We start from the raw sequence: 15,703 nt of genomic DNA, 5'->3' as shown, positions 1-15,703 counted from the left end.
CTCTGCCTCTACTCGTGTCAATCCCCGCCCCTCTCAGTCTTCTTTAACTGAGAGGGCCGGCGATCAGCGGGGATTGACGCTAATGGAGGCAGAGCTACAGCACAAAGCTCTGCCTCCCCAGGCAGCAAAATCCACGTCTTTGAAAGTCGTGGAATTTTGCCCCGGTATTTGGGGGTTTAATGACAGCATTCTGCCGCGGGGATGCTGCGTTTTAGCAGTGCTGATAGTGCTAAGGATACATGTCTAATAAAAAGATGATTTTTTTTTTATAAGGCTACAGACTCTCTAAGGTACTAGATCCCTGAACTCTGTTCTCCCTAAATCAAAGGCCAGGCTCTTATCCAGTACACCATCTCCAGTGTACTTAGTATATGCAAGGTAATTAAGCAACAATGGTGATTTGACATGCAAAGGAACCAAACCCTGGAGTCCCAGGTAGTCTTCAGGAGTCCTCCACAAGGATCCGCACGCTCTTCATAAAAATGTTATTAAAAAATGTTAAAAAGTAACAGCATAAAAGGAAATAAATCTTTTACAAGGGTGGCATGGTGGGTAAGTTGTTAGCACAGTCTTGGCTTCGAAACAGTCAAATGTGTTTGGTGTTTTGCATATGTTTCCTTCCAAAAACATACTGGCAGATAACTGGGAAGTTGCCTCTACTGTGTGTGTGTATGAAATCAGACTGACCTACTTTGGAGACAGCAACAAAAATGAGTTTTCATGTTCTGAATAAATCTGGGTAACAGGTTAGTGCTATATAAATATGGAAAATAAGTGCAATAAAAACACAGAAAGTGCAAATACCATCACAAAAACACACATAAGCAGTGCAGCGGCACAGTCACACAGAGAAAAGGCAGAAACGTAACTAAAATTAAGTACATAAACAAAATCAAACTAAATCCACTTTCAAATTCACCATGAACAATATGAGCATTTAACCTTACTGTACAAAGCAGAGAAAAAAATCAATTTAATCAGTTAAGACTTTTTGACTACAGTGCTTACGCTGTAGTACTGAGTATAGACATAATCCAATGACCTCCACAAGACTATATGCTAGTGCAGCACATCATGATCAGAGAGAGTGTATAAATAAGCATTTTAAGTGGTTGTAAAAAAAAAACAAAAACAAAAAAACACGCTAACAACTACAATCGCTGGGGATTAGCAGCATCAATTTTTAAAAACAAACAGTAACTGGGAAGGGTTTATAGAGAGTAATGAAATGGTTTACAATGAAGTAACTGTAGTCACAGTTAACGAATGAGATAGACACTGAAGGTTCGTTCTTAACCTGAATAGTTTCTTAAGATGGAACACTTTGCCATCTCTGTCCCCGTACCTCTTCTGTGCCTCCAGTGTCCCCCTATGTCACCTCTGTCTGCCTGTGCCTATTTTCATCCCTGTGCTTTCAATGACCCCCCCCCCGGCGCTACTACTGTGTCCCTCTCTGCCACTGTCACCTCAGCCCCTCTTTGTGCCTCTTCTGTGTCCCCCAGCCCAGTGCAAAGTATATGTAGCGGAAGCAGTAGCACTTCACTCACCTGCTTCTGGTAGCTCCAGAAATAAGCAGCCTCTTTTCACCCTCACTGTTCCCCCTAGTCTCCTGATTCATAATTACACAAAGCATGAAGGCAAATGCCGACACTAGGGGGAGCAGTGAAAGTAAAAAGAGGTTGCTCATCACTGGGGGCACCCCTGGAGCAGGTGGGACAAGCGCTGCTGCATCCCAACGGGGCTGATTGAGCACATGACAGGAAGACCCCAACATCGCTACAGGTCAGCGGTCTGTTCGTAAGTTGGGGACCTTGTAAAGGTATGTATACACACAATTACACTCATTTTGCATCACCTGCCAGGATAGAACTTGACCTTGCGGGAAACACAGCGGGTCGTCAATGCTATACAGTTTTTGTCTATGAAGAGAGGGAGACAATGACACAGAGTAGCTACCATGAGTGGAGTAAGGAGGGGAAAAAGAAAAGATCTGGCATGTTGGCCTCAGCAGACCTTGGAGGACATTTGTACACACTACACTATTGTCCGAGACAGTCCCAACCTGTTACCTCAGCCAAGAATAGTCTACCATGTGTACTAGGTCAACGCCTTGGTTCACGCTCTCCCAAACCCAGGCAAAGCATATACAAATAGTACAAGTAAGCTGTACTTCTCCAGAGGTCCATGGCAATGTCCACCGCTTTCAAAACCAGATGCATGCCATTCTATCTGGTGAAAGCAGGGTTGTGGCTTTGGTACACAAATCATCTGACTCCTGGCTTCAACTCCTCAGTTTATGAAACCACTGACTCCATCTCCAGGTACCCAAAATTTCTCCAACTCCGACTCCACAGACCTGGATGAAAGGCAAAGCATCCACTGTCTAGAACAGGCATGGGCAAACTTGGCTCTCCAGCTGTTGAGGAACTACAAGTCCCACAATGCATTTCAGGAGTCTGACAGCCACAGTCACGACTCAAAGGCAAATGCATTGTGGGATTTGTAGTTCCTTAACAGCTGGAGGGCCAAGTTTGCCCATGCCTGGTCTAGAACAACAGACAGAGCTGGACATGGTGAAGGTGCATGTGTGAATGGGCCTACAGAAAAGTCTGGCTCAGTTCATGTGCGTGTCTGTTGGTCCGCTTCCGTCTCTCTGTGAAATGGTCCAGCAGTGAGCCTAATGTAAACCTAATACACAAATTCAATAATTGTTGCCTCGGTTGAACAATGCGAATTGTTCCAGGTGATACATCTCCATATAAGTACAATACAAGTATGCTGCTGGCTACAGCGACAAGTGGCAGATAACCAAAACTATGAACGATAGTGAATCTCAAATGCAACACAAGCTGGTTAGACAAAAATATCCAGCATGGTCTGTTGCCACTGCCCTCAATAGAAGGCTGGGAGTGACCACTCACATCTGGTGAAATCCAGGCTTAGCAATCAGGATATCGGAGAACCTTATGCCAAGGACCGTGTCACTCCGACAACTTAGTGGAAAAGCTTCAGATGGTTACAATGCAAGAAGAAAATAATTGCTTGGTGCAATCTCTCATGTGTCCCACAACAGTTGTGTGTTACTGTGAAATCTATCAAGTGTTTCTACTTTGAAGTGAAGAAACAATTTAAGCTGACATCACAGGGGTGTGGAAAATAATCCAACTGTACTAAACAACTATTGTGGGATGAGAGATGCCTACAAGTAAATATGTTCTGCTTAAAGTGGACTTGAACTCAGAATGTCATCTCTGCTCTAATAGATACACAACAGCATAATAATCTTTAACCAAAAAAAACTTTTCTTTGTTACAGCTGATACAAATCCTAAACTAAATCTGCACTGTTTCTACTTCCTGATTCATGGAAGCAGACATATTGTTTACATCCTGTGCTTTCAAATGAGCTTACCTGCCTTATCTACCATGGCAGTCATGTGACACAGGGGAGAGATCAAATTACAACTTTCTCTATGTTTTCTTTCTGTCCTGTGCAAGAGTTCAGGTCCACTTGACTATGCAATGTTTGAAGAGATTGCAAGTTTATTTGCTGTACACTGCTTGATATTGATCAGATTGCAGCAGAAACCTGATTAGATATCAATATACAGATATTGATGGTGTGAAACATCCCCTTACATGGTCCCGGCACTAAGGGCTGGTTCACATGGACGGCAGGCGGCGGTGTGGCGGCCGGAAGCCGCGTCGTCTCTTTCGGGGGGGGGGGGGCGTTACGGCGATTGTCGGCTTCCTGTCCCGATCAACGTTTGCCATCCCCGCAAGGGGACATAAAGACGCGGCGGCTAAGCGACCCCAGAAGCCGTATGCAGCTTCTAGGGCCGGCTGAAACAACGCGTTAAATCGGGATCGGAACGCCACTTTTGCACAATCTACGGTAATCGCGCGATGCTAAACGCTCCCATTCACTTGAATGGGAACGTTTAGCTGACGAGTCCTGAACGCTTGGCAGTAGACGCCTCCAAGCGTCCGTGTGAACCAGCCCTTAGAGCGAGTGTATGGTGGGGGTGATTGCACTGTGCTTGACAATTGTCGGTAATCGGCAAAGCGCTAGTGCAGTGTCACCCTTTGAGGGTGTTCCCACAGCAGTGTTATCGATTTTTAGAAAATCGGAGCAATTCAGCTTAAAGTAATGTGCAAAACGGCACAATCCTTTAAAAATCACTTGGACAATCACATTCCAAAATCACCATTGCTACGCGCTTAGCGATTTGCAGTGTGAACTAAGCCCAACTCTAAGTGTTGTAATAAATAATGTGCTTAAAAAAAAAAATCTACAGAAATTGCTGCTTAGTTTAGAATACTTTTTTTTATTTGATTAAAGGTTTGTTTGTTTTTTTTACTGTAATATAAATGTTGCACTCTGTATGCTTCCATTTACCGGTACAAGAATAAAGTATCCCATCGGGCACAGAACGGATCTGAGAGTGGGAAAGAGTAAATGCCCATACCATGCTCAATTAATGTCACCCAATGGGGATTGAGACCCAAGGCTGTGCAGATGTGTCACTTGCTTGCAAGCGAGCAGCATGTTCTATGTAGGGGGCGAACCAGCCGTGGTAAGTGGGGAAAACAATGCTATCTCCCGTCGCTCAGCTGAAGTGATCCACCAAAACAGATCACTGGCCGATCAGTCGGGGTGCATCAGGGACTGTCGTACACATGCTGGATTTTCGGCAGAGGAGGTCATTATCGCCTGCCCTGCTCTAGTTTCATATGTCGTGTGTACGGGCCTAAAGGCAGGAAGACACTGAGGTTTGTAAGATACTGTAGTTTCACCCTTAGCCCCATCCACTGGAAGAGGTCACAGGCAATTCTCTGATGGGTCCTAGAGAAGCAACTATGAGCTTTCCATTAGGGGGTGGGGCTACAGACAGAAGCCAGACATTGGTACAACTGGCAAGTATACTAAAGTTTATTTTTAAAATAATGTACGTTAATTAGAAGCGCTGTACAGTTTTCTGTACAGCACTTTAAATCTGAGGGGAACACAATAGGAATCGCTGCACACATCGATTACATGATTTTAAAGCACTGAAACAATTCCTAATGGGTTTTACCCCTAACTCAGTAACTGTACAAAGGCAAGACTCTCAGCTTTCCAGCAATACGTAGATTTCCAAAGGAGAGTAAATACCTTTGAAACTGGGCATTCAAATTTGGTATACAGTGTAAAACACGAGTACATTTTATTCAGATACCAATCCAATAGCATTGTGCTTCTTTCAACAATCATATCTCTGTATGCATGAACATGTACTTTGGGATGCACATCAAGTATGACAAATTCAGGACTGTGCACAGCCATGCATCAGATAAAAGCTTAAATACAGCTATCAGAATACGATTAGACCTATACAAAGTTTAGGTTCAGCCCACACCAGTAATGCAAACCAAAAAATTCGCAAAAATGACAAACTCAATATAACAGCTCTACCCGGCAGTGTTTGGAGTTCTGACAGAGGAACATACAATATAGCAAAGGACACACCAATAGCAGACAGGTGTTGTATGTCAGAGGAATGAACACTACAATGGACACCAAGCAGACAGATATTGAGTGCTTGTCAGTGGAATGAACACAGCAAAGGGCACAGTGCACAACCCACAATCATCAGAGAGGAAGTGTGTGAAGGTCTGTGAAATTAATAAACAGTAGGGCAATGAAAGCACACACAGATACTTCATACCGAGTAGACAGGTACAGTACAAAAGTCAGATAGATCAAATAACCGGGACCAGAGACACACACAGCAGACCCCAAATGCCCAGCAAGCAGGACATGTTAGGAGGTCACACAGGGAAAATGAAAACAAAGCAGATCCCATATATCCAGCAGACAGGGGATGTGTAAAGATAAGAGGTACACATGACAGGAGATATACACAGCAGCAGATCCTACATGGAAGGCAGACAGGGGAGGTGTGGGGTGAGGGGCACACACAACATATATCATATACCAGGCAGGCAGGGGAGGCGTGGGGGCGAGAGGCAGCCAGGGGAGGCGTGGGGGCGAGAGGCAGCCAGGGGAGGCGTGGGGGCGAGAGGCAGAGGGGTGATGTGCAGGGGGCGAGAGGCAGACGGGTGATGTGCAGGGGGGCGAGAGGCAGACGGGTGATGTGCAGGGGGGCGAGAGGCAGACGGGTGATGTGCAGGGGGGCGAGAGGCAGACGGGTGATGTGCAGGGGGGCGAGAGGCAGACGGGTGATGTGCAGGGGGCGAGAGGCAGACGGGTGATGTGCAGGGGGGCGAGAGGCAGACGGGTGATGTGCAGGGGGGCGAGAGGCAGACGGGTGATGTGCAGGGGGGCGAGAGGCAGACGGGTGATGTGCAGGGGGGCGAGAGGCAGACGGGTGATGTGCAGGGGGGCGAGAGGCAGACGGGTGATGTGCAGGGGGGCGAGAGGCAGACGGGTGATGTGCAGGGGGGCGAGAGGCAGACGGGTGATGTGCAGGGGGGCGAGAGGCAGACGGGTGATGTGCAGGGGGGCGAGAGGCAGACGGGTGATGTGCAGGGGGGCGAGAGGCAGACGGGTGATGTGCAGGGGGGCGAGAGGCAGACGGGTGATGTGCAGGGGGGCGAGAGGCAGACGGGTGATGTGCAGGGGGGCGAGAGGCAGACGGGTGATGTGCAGGGGGTGAGAGGCAGACGGGTGATGTGCAGAGGTGAGAGGCAGACGTGATGTGCAGAGGTGAGAGGCAGACGTGATGTGCAGAGGTGAGAGGCAGACGGGTGATGTGCAGAGGTGCGAGAGGCAGACGGGTGATGTGCAGAGGTGCGAGAGGCAGACGGGTGATGTGCAGAGGTGCGAGAGGCAGACGGGTGATGTGCAGAGGTGCGAGAGGCAGACGGGTGATGTGCAGAGGTGCGAGAGGCAGACGGGTGATGTGCAGAGGTGCGAGAGGCAGGCGGGTGATGTGCAGAGGTGAGAGGCAGGCGGGTGATGTGCAGAGGTGAGAGGCAGACGGGTGATGTGCAGAGGTGAGAGGCAGACGGGTGATGTGCAGAGGTGAGAGGCAGACGGGTGATGTGCAGAGGTGAGAGGCAGACGGGTGATGTGCAGAGGTGAGAGGCAGACGGGTGATGTGCAGAGGTGAGAGGCAGACGGGTGATGTGCAGAGGTGAGAGGCAGACGGGTGATGTGCAGAGGTGAGAGGCAGACGGGTGATGTGCAGAGGTCGAGAGGGAGGCGGGTGATGTGCAGGGGGCGAGAGGCAGACGGGTGATGTGCAGAGGTGAGAGGCAGGCGGGTGATGTGCAGAGGTGAGAGGCAGGCGGGTGATGTGCAGAGGTGAGAGGCAGACAGGTGATGTGCAGAGGTGAGAGACAGACGGGTGATGTGCAGAGGTGAGAGGCAGACAGGTGATGTGCAGAGGTGAGAGGCAGACAGGTGATGTGCAGAGGTGAGAGGCAGACAGGTGATGTGCAGAGGTGAGAGGCAGACGGGTGATGTGCAGAGGTGAGAGGCAGACGGGTGATGTGCAGAGGTGAGAGGCAGACGGGTGATGTGCAGAGGTGAGAGGCAGACGGGGGATGTGCAGAGGTGAGAGGCAGACGGGTGATGTGCAGAGGTGAGAGGCAGACGGGTGATGTGCAGAGGTGAGAGGCAGACAGGTGATGTGCAGAGGTGAGAGGCAGACAGGTGATGTGCAGAGGTGAGAGGCAGACAGGTGATGTGCAGAGGTGAGAGGCAGACAGGTGATGTGCAGAGGTGAGAGGCAGACAGGTGATGTGCAGAGGTGAGAGGCAGACAGGTGATGTGCAGAGGTGAGAGGCAGACGGGTGATGTGCAGAGGTTAGAGGTACACATCAGGCGCACACAGCAGATCCCACGTACCCAGCACAGCTCGCAGGTGCTTCAGCCGGGTGGGGACGTCCTTCTTTGGGTCCAGAACTTTCTGTGTAGATTTCTTGAGGTCTCCATGACTTCTTCGGGAAAACATGCCGCTGAGTGTGAGGAGATCCAGGGACCAGGAGGAGGAGGCTCCGGATAACGCCAGGCTCCGTCTCTAGCAGCGCAGCAGCCGCTGCATGTCCAGCAGAGCGCTCCGAGGATCGGGCGCCGATGAGAAGAACACTTCGCCTTTGTATGGGCGCCGCAGTGCCGTGTGTGTTGCCACTTCCCTGCCCGCCTCTCCCGCCTGCCTGACCTCTGCTTCCCTCTCTTCCTCCCCGGCCGGGGTGTGTAAACACGGAACTGACCAGCAATAACGTCAGCCCAGTGTGGGGAGGGGAAAGCAGCCAATACGGAAGGCCAGCCAGGGCCGTGCACGCCAAGCCTCACTCTGCTCCTCCAGGAGGCGGCACACTGGCCATAGCGAGGCTTGGAATGCTGCGAGGATGCTGATTGGTTTAACCTGCTGCTGTCACCGACTCACATGGGGTGAGCGGCGCTCTTGTGCTGCTGTTTATGCATTGCATTGAGAAGATACATATTGACAGGCAGCAGTATACTACACAGAACCTACATAACAGTATGCTAAGGCATAGCTCCTAACTGTCCCTTTTTCAGAGGGACAGTTCTTCATTGGGAAGTAAATCCCTTTTGTCCCTCTTTCTTCTGCATGTTCCCGTTTCAAGACTGATGTAGGGATCTATGTAAATATATGTATATTTTTCAAGGGAAAATGTGATTAATTGACTTCAAACTCTATTCCCATCATTTAAATTGATATATTTCTTATTTTTAAATGTTAAAATGAAGGAGAGCTAATGGTGATAGAGAGGGCCAGTGTTACGGTGACAAGAAGTCCCGCTTTACCGGGGACAGGTCCTGGATTCAGAGTCCCCTGTCCCAGGCTGAAATCTGTCCCGGATTTGCTGCCGAGACTCTGAGTGGTCGCATGCCCCACCTCCTGGTCCACCTCTGATCCGTCCAGAGGTGTATCTAGAGGGGTGCAGACATGACTCGTGCCATGAGCGCCACAGCAACATTGGCTTCATGGTCTGCCCCCCTGTCACTCCGACCTCAGATTAATTGATATCTGGGGAAGATGGCTACTTAATCTATGTATGTGGGGCACACTTGGCTTAGTGTTAGAAAAGAGGACAGAGAGGAAATAAGAGATATTTACAAAAAAAGGTAACTTCAGCAATAACCCGAGCCAAAAGACGCAGGCAACCATAATAAATGTACTCGAGAAAGGATGCAGATTTTAGAGGGGAAGGGGGCTCTGACCAGGAAGGGGACGGGGCGCAATTTTAGTGTTTTCCAGCACGGTGGCGTAGTGGTTAGCGCTTTCGCCTTGCAGCGCTGGGTCCCTGGTTCGAATCCCAGCCAAGTCAACATCTGCAAGGAGTTTGTATGTTCTCCCCGTGTCTGCGTGGGTTTCTTCCGGGCACTCTGGTTTCCTCCCACATCCCAAAAACATACAGATAAGTTAATTGGCTTACCCCTAAATTGGCCCTAGACTATGATGCATATACATAGGACATATGACTATGGTAGGGACTAGATTGTGAGCTCCTGTGAGGGACAGTTAGTGACAAGACAATATACTTGGTACAGCGCTGCGGAAGATGTTGGCGCTATATAAATACTAAATAATAATAATAATAGACTCAATATTACCCTGGATCCATCCACCTTAGCTACTCTGGATTTTCAGTAGGCACGGCGTCCGGTCGCATACACACCCCAGCTCCACTACCAGCGTGCTATTGTGTATGGTGTGTGTCACATATGACACCTTTCGCTGTTGGTGAGTTGCAGGAAACATGCCCCGATTCAAAGCCATGTGGTGCAGCAGCACCAATTGTCGCCCTCTCACCCAGCAGTTCTCTATGTCGCTCTCCCACCCAGCAGCACCCTTTGTCACCCTCACATCCAGCAGCATCCATTGTCACCCTCCCACCCAGCAACAACCATTGTCGGCCTCCTACCCAGCAGCACCCATTGCCACCCACCCAGGAGCACCCATTGCCACCCTCCCACCCAGCAGCACCCATTGTCTCCCCACCACCCAGCAGCACCCATTGTCACCCTCCCACCCAGCAGCGCACATTGTCACCCTCCCACCCTACAGTGCACATTGCCACCCTCCTATTCAGCAAAACTGCATTTTTTGCTTTTTAATTCTTTCTGGTATCAATGACTAGGGGTGTGGCGGGGGCATGAATAGAGGTATGGCAGGGGCATGATTAGGGGTATGTCTTAAAGTGTCCATCTTTCTTGTCTCAAAAAGTTGGGAGGTATGGGTGTGGCGGGGGCATGTCTTAAAGTCACCCTGTAGAGCAGTGTTTCTCAACATAACTACAGTGCATACTGTTTCATAAAAGATGTTTACTGAAAAACCCTTATTGTGAATAATCTCATCTCTGGTACCCACAGGCACACATATACTTGAACAAAATATTTGTGTATTCATGTCTATCAATTATTTCTTTATACATGTAATCCAAGATATTTATTCAGGTCAAGGTAGATTTTAGATTAAATAGCTCTTAGCTACTTAGGGGGCGCACTCACCAGGGATACCTATATTGGGGGGGGGGGGGGCTACCAAGTACTGGAGGCACATCTGGTTACCTATAGTGGGAGAAAGCGCAACCTTATACTAGGGTCACATTTGGTTACCTATGGGGGGGGGGGGAAACTACCAAATACTGGGGGCACATCTGGCTACCTTTACTGGGTGTGGGGGAGATACCTAATACTGGTGGGAAATCTGCCTACCTATACTTGGTAGGGTGGCTGCCTATACTGAGACAGGGGAACATCTGGTACCTATAGTGAGGATGGAGCACATCTGTTACCCACACGGTAAAAAACGGTTTCAACCTAATGCTGGGGCACCTCTGGCTACCTAATATTTGGAGGCACCGCTGGATACCTAATACTATGGGTGTACAAGGAAACACACTTTGTAATGCTGTTCAGTGCTGAAATGGTGCTGAATGTGTGTTCATGTTCCAAATCACGTGGTGCCAAATTCGAACAGTATCACTAATAATTATCTGAGTGGCCTCTATGGTGTACTAGTTAAGGGCTCTGCCTTTTACATGGGAGACCAGGGTACAAATCTTGGTTAGGGTCAGTGCCTATTCAGTAAGGAATCCTTGGGCAAGGCTCCCTAACACTGCATGGTGGCCCTTGAGTGTGCCCTTTGTTGCTGCCACTTTAAGTCCAACAGGAGAAAAGAGCTATACAAATATTAGCTTTATTAAGTTTGCATATATAGCCATGGGATTGTTTTTCCTTGTTATTCATGTCTGTACCTCGACTGACCAGCTTAAAGTGTACTTGAAGGGAAAAAAGCACCCCTAGGGGGTACTTACCTCAGAAAAGGGAAGCCTCTGGATCCTAAAGAGGCTTCCTCCATCTTCCTCACTAGAGGGGATGCAGCACTGGGACCCCCAAAGATCAACTGAGGAGGGCTTGTCTGCAGTGCGCGCAGGTGAACTTCCCGATAGGTCCCAGCGGAAATAGCCAGGCCTGATCGGATCCGCTCTACTGCGCAGGTGCAGACGGTTCAGGCCTATTCAGTACAGCGGACCCACTCTGTCTCCGGTATTTCCAACTGAACGGGATGCCACTACTGCACCTGTGCGCACTGCCGCTTTTCAATATTATTGTGTGTGTCACTGGCTGTTGAGGACAGGGAAGCCTCATTAGGATCCCGAGGCTTCCCCCTCCCGAGGTAAGTACCCCCCAAGGGCCCTTTTTCCCTTGCAGGTTTACTTTAATCCCCATACACAAGCTAGATAAAAGTCGGCTGAGGTGGCTGATAACATGCTGTGTACAGCAGCCCCTGATCCCCTATTGCCGCTGGACCCCCAATGCACAAGGTGGATCAGCTCAGCCGAGCAATGGCTGATGGCTGTGAACTCACTGCCTCCCTGCTCACCATGTGGCATTATGTCCGCGCCTTTCTGTCGGCCATGTAACCTCCCCTCCCTCCCCCTAGCCTGTAGGCTGGCTATGTGTCTGTACAGCCTCGGCCCAGCGATGTCACTCAAGGGAACAGTTCCCGCAAGGGTGTTTACGGCCCTTAACATATTAATCAACAGACAAATAGATCAGTGCACCCTTCAGTATTTCCTATTGAAAGCACAAGTAGGATACTTGCCACACTGATTCGTACACCATGTTAGAAGATGGAAGACAGGCACTCTCCATGGTGCCTCCTCTTCTTTACACATCACAGAGTTAGTAGTTACATCATCTCTGGTGTTTGCACAGAAAGTTCTTTGGATGGTGTTTTATGAAGTAATTAAAAGTTAACAGCTATGGCGACTGCCCAACTTTCTTCTTTCTAACATTGTATAAGTATCACGTCCATAAAGTAACCATTGCCAATTTGCCACCAAAGGAAACAAGTTTCCTGTGTTGATGGGCAATGGACAACTGTTATGTAATATACTTCACTTATGGCTGGGGCCAAGGTTTTAATTGCTTGGTTATCTTCTAGATGACTTCTGCCTTTGGTCAGATCATGAATTGCAAACAAACTGTTAATGAGTATGTAAAGGATAGGTGTACTTATCACATGTATTTATTCAAAACGCAGTACTCTTGCTTTCTTAACACCCCCTTTGCGAAAACATTTTGGGGGACAAAATTCTAAGGGCTGGCACCCACTAGGGTGTTTTTAGCAGCAATTTTGGATCACCAGTGATTCCAAAAAAACGCTTTGACAATGAATTTAAATTGGGCTGAACCCATTAGTGCGATTACAATTAGGGTAATCACAATCACAGGAGATTCAGCATTTTGAACACGTTTGTGCTTAATGCTAAGTAGGAGCCCCAATGGCTCAGACACCCGTAGCACTCAAGGTTGTAGCTTCCATGTGGACCCATTAGTCAACAAACAGCTTTGGAAGGAGAGAGTATAGGAGTCACATGAAGCGGAAGTAAGTGAACTCCCCCTCTTCTTGTCTGCTTGGTTGGTACTGAATGGTGCTGAAGTGTGGCATTCAGGAGAACTTGGATTGTCAGAATTCGATATCCCATATTTGAACACCAACCCTACCACTAACCCTCCTCCCATTTGCTCTGTTGCCAACCTGGCTGGTGACTTGAAGCAGAAAACAAAAGTGACTGGTGAAGAAACCTGTCCAGCCAATAGCTTATTCCTCCAAGTAGTTTTTATTATTATAATTATTATTTATTGTATTTATAAAGCGCCGACCTTTTACACAGCGCTGGACAATAAATACATACAATCATACAAACAATGACAGACGTAACGTTATAAGGTTATAAGACATAGGACAAAGTTATACAAGGCAAACAGGGTATAAGATACATGATCATGTGATTTTGGGCTGTTTAGGTAGGCCCCGTAATACAAGTACGAGGCTGTCATAGGAAAGGCACACACGATCATGTAGAATACACCCTCCCAAAGGCTTACAATCTAAGGGGAGGAGAGATGGACACAACAGGCAGGGCTGTAGAAGAAGTAGAAGTATTCAGTAGAGAGTTACTATGTGGTAGTGGGTGGGTAGGCCATCTTAAAGAGGTGGATTTTGAGGGCTTGCTTGAATGTGTTAAAAGATGTGGCAAGTCTGATGGGCGTAGGAAGGGAGTTCCAAAGGGTGGGGGTAGCTCTTGAAAAGTCCTGCAGGTGTACATGGAAGCAGGAAATGCACAGGTCAGTTAGGCAAAGGCCGTTGGAGGACCGAAGAGGGTGGCCTTCTGTATATCTATAAACAAGCTCCTAGATGTAACTAGGGCAGGTTTTGTGCACAGATTTATAGTTTTTAGAGACAGAAAGTCTCACGGGCTGTATAAATCTCTGAACATTTTCTAATCTTCCCATAATCTTGGACTGGACGATGACCATCTATTGTCTACATTTAGTTTTGCCATTTAAACACTACATTTCATGAGTAATGCGTGTATAATAGTGATTCATAAAGAGACACTGTAGCAGGGAAAAAAATATGATATAATGATTTGTATGTGTAGTACAGCTAAGAAATAAAACATTAGGTCTAATATTGTTTCCAGTACAGGAAGAGTTAAGAAACACCTGTTGTTATCTATGCAAAAGAGCCATTGAGCTCAACGACTTTCAAAGTCGCAGAGAACTCTGTCTTCTGAAGCATATTATCTCAAATGTCTGGCACTGTATTGTTTTTTTTTTTTCTGCAGAGAACAGTTCAAAAATTCACTAGCCTGCTCTGTAAAATCATTTAGAATGCTGAGTAGTGTGTAAACTGCAAATATTAGAGAATGATGCAATGTTATCAAAAAAAACTTTATGACTGAAAATAAAAATATGAGAATATTTTCTTTGCCACTAATGTTCTAGTAATTATCCGTACTACACAACCAATTCTTTATATCATTTTTTTTCACTTCAGGTGTCTCCTTTAAAGCAAAACTGAACTGAAAATTTAAAGTCAAAATAAACATACACGCATCATACATACCTACCGCATAGTATACTCATCAATCTCTTTCTCCTGACCTCTCCTGCATCCTGTTTGTCCACTGTGATCAATGGAATTCTCTGTTTTCCATTTTGAAAATGGCCATTACCCCCTAACAACTTCCTGGTCAGCACAATGTTAAAGGACCACTTCAGCAAAAAAAAGTAAGCAGTTAAAATCTGAAAGATTTAGTCCAGCTACTCAAGGGGGATTCTAAAGGTGGCTACACACCATTCAATTCAAAGATCCAATTTTTCACCAATTCAATAATTTCGATCAGTTGTCCTGAAAAATCGAGAGTTTTTCTTTTGTTTTCTATTCATAAATCTGATCAAATTTCCAGGTTTTTTTCGGAGATTGAACATGTTGGAAAATTCAGACCAACTTTATCAAGAATTGTATGGTGTGTAATGGATTGTCAATTATTTGAGGTACAATTTTTTCTGAGCTTTCAATTCTTTTATTCACGATTTGGGGAAAATTTGAACATAGGTGTGTGGTACATTAGTGATTTGTGTCAGTCAGAAAAATTGATTGCTGTTCTTGAATTGAACAGATATTTAAAAATTGTGTGGTGTGTGGGTTTTCTTTCTTTTCATGAACAGCAGTTGCTAAGTCTAACTGCCACAATAGTGTGCAAGTGAGTAAGGAGGCTGGCTGGTGTCTTACTATTTTGGCAGTTAAACTGCCATTCAGGAATTGCTTTTAAAAACAAAGAAAACCCTGAGAATCCCCTATGGAGAGATAGACTAGTCCAAATCCTTTAGGTTCTGTCACTTTTTAATGGCTTACTTTTCTTCGCTGGAGTGGTTCTTTAAACTGTAATATTGCCCATGTGAGTCATAAGGTAACATGGACATTACCTTGCTCATCAGTTGTCCTTTCAGTTATAACTGACAGCAACTGATATATAATTGACAGCAAGCAATATATTTCAATCTTGTCAGAACTGGAAGGGATCATTGTAAGAAAAAAATGGTGAGCTTCTGAATGGAACTGACAGCGAGGTAAGTTTGTAATTTTCATTTGCAGGTCCTTCATGTGCTTATTTTAAATCATTTTACTCGGTTCTGGTTCCCTTTAGGTACCCTGAAGTGTTACAACATTGCATGATCTACTTTCAGTCCTTTAGAATAATGCGAAGGTCAAGTGCAGCCTGTGAGCTCATTAAGAAGGTTTGTTGAATGGGTCACATCCTATTATTCTGTGTGATGCTGAGCACAGAAGGTAGCAGTTTCCTAATGGGTGGTAATTAGAACATTTTCTTTTCTTTTTTTCCACTATCACATGCATCTTCATCACATG

At 46.8% G+C, this 15,703-nt stretch overlaps 1 protein-coding gene across 3 annotated transcripts in view; it reads right to left on the bottom strand.

Moving 5' to 3' along the window:
• The window catches only part of RALGAPA2 (Ral GTPase activating protein catalytic subunit alpha 2), a 493,961-nt gene extending 485,683 nt beyond the window's left edge, over positions 1-8,278 (bottom strand). For all 3 annotated transcript variants that reach the window (XM_068232435.1, XM_068232436.1, XM_068232437.1), the window contains exon 1: positions 7,855-8,278. In XM_068232435.1, the coding sequence (XP_068088536.1) occupies positions 7,855-7,960 (106 nt within the window). In that variant the 5' untranslated portion in view covers positions 7,961-8,278. The remainder of the gene's footprint in view (positions 1-7,854) is intronic.
• Positions 8,279-15,703: the final 7,425 nt, after the last annotated feature.

Source organism: Hyperolius riggenbachi, chromosome 4 (assembly GCF_040937935.1).
Source record: "Hyperolius riggenbachi isolate aHypRig1 chromosome 4, aHypRig1.pri, whole genome shotgun sequence".
Classification (NCBI taxonomy): Eukaryota; Metazoa; Chordata; class Amphibia; order Anura; family Hyperoliidae; genus Hyperolius; species Hyperolius riggenbachi.
This window is presented reverse-complemented; position numbering and strand designations above follow the sequence as displayed.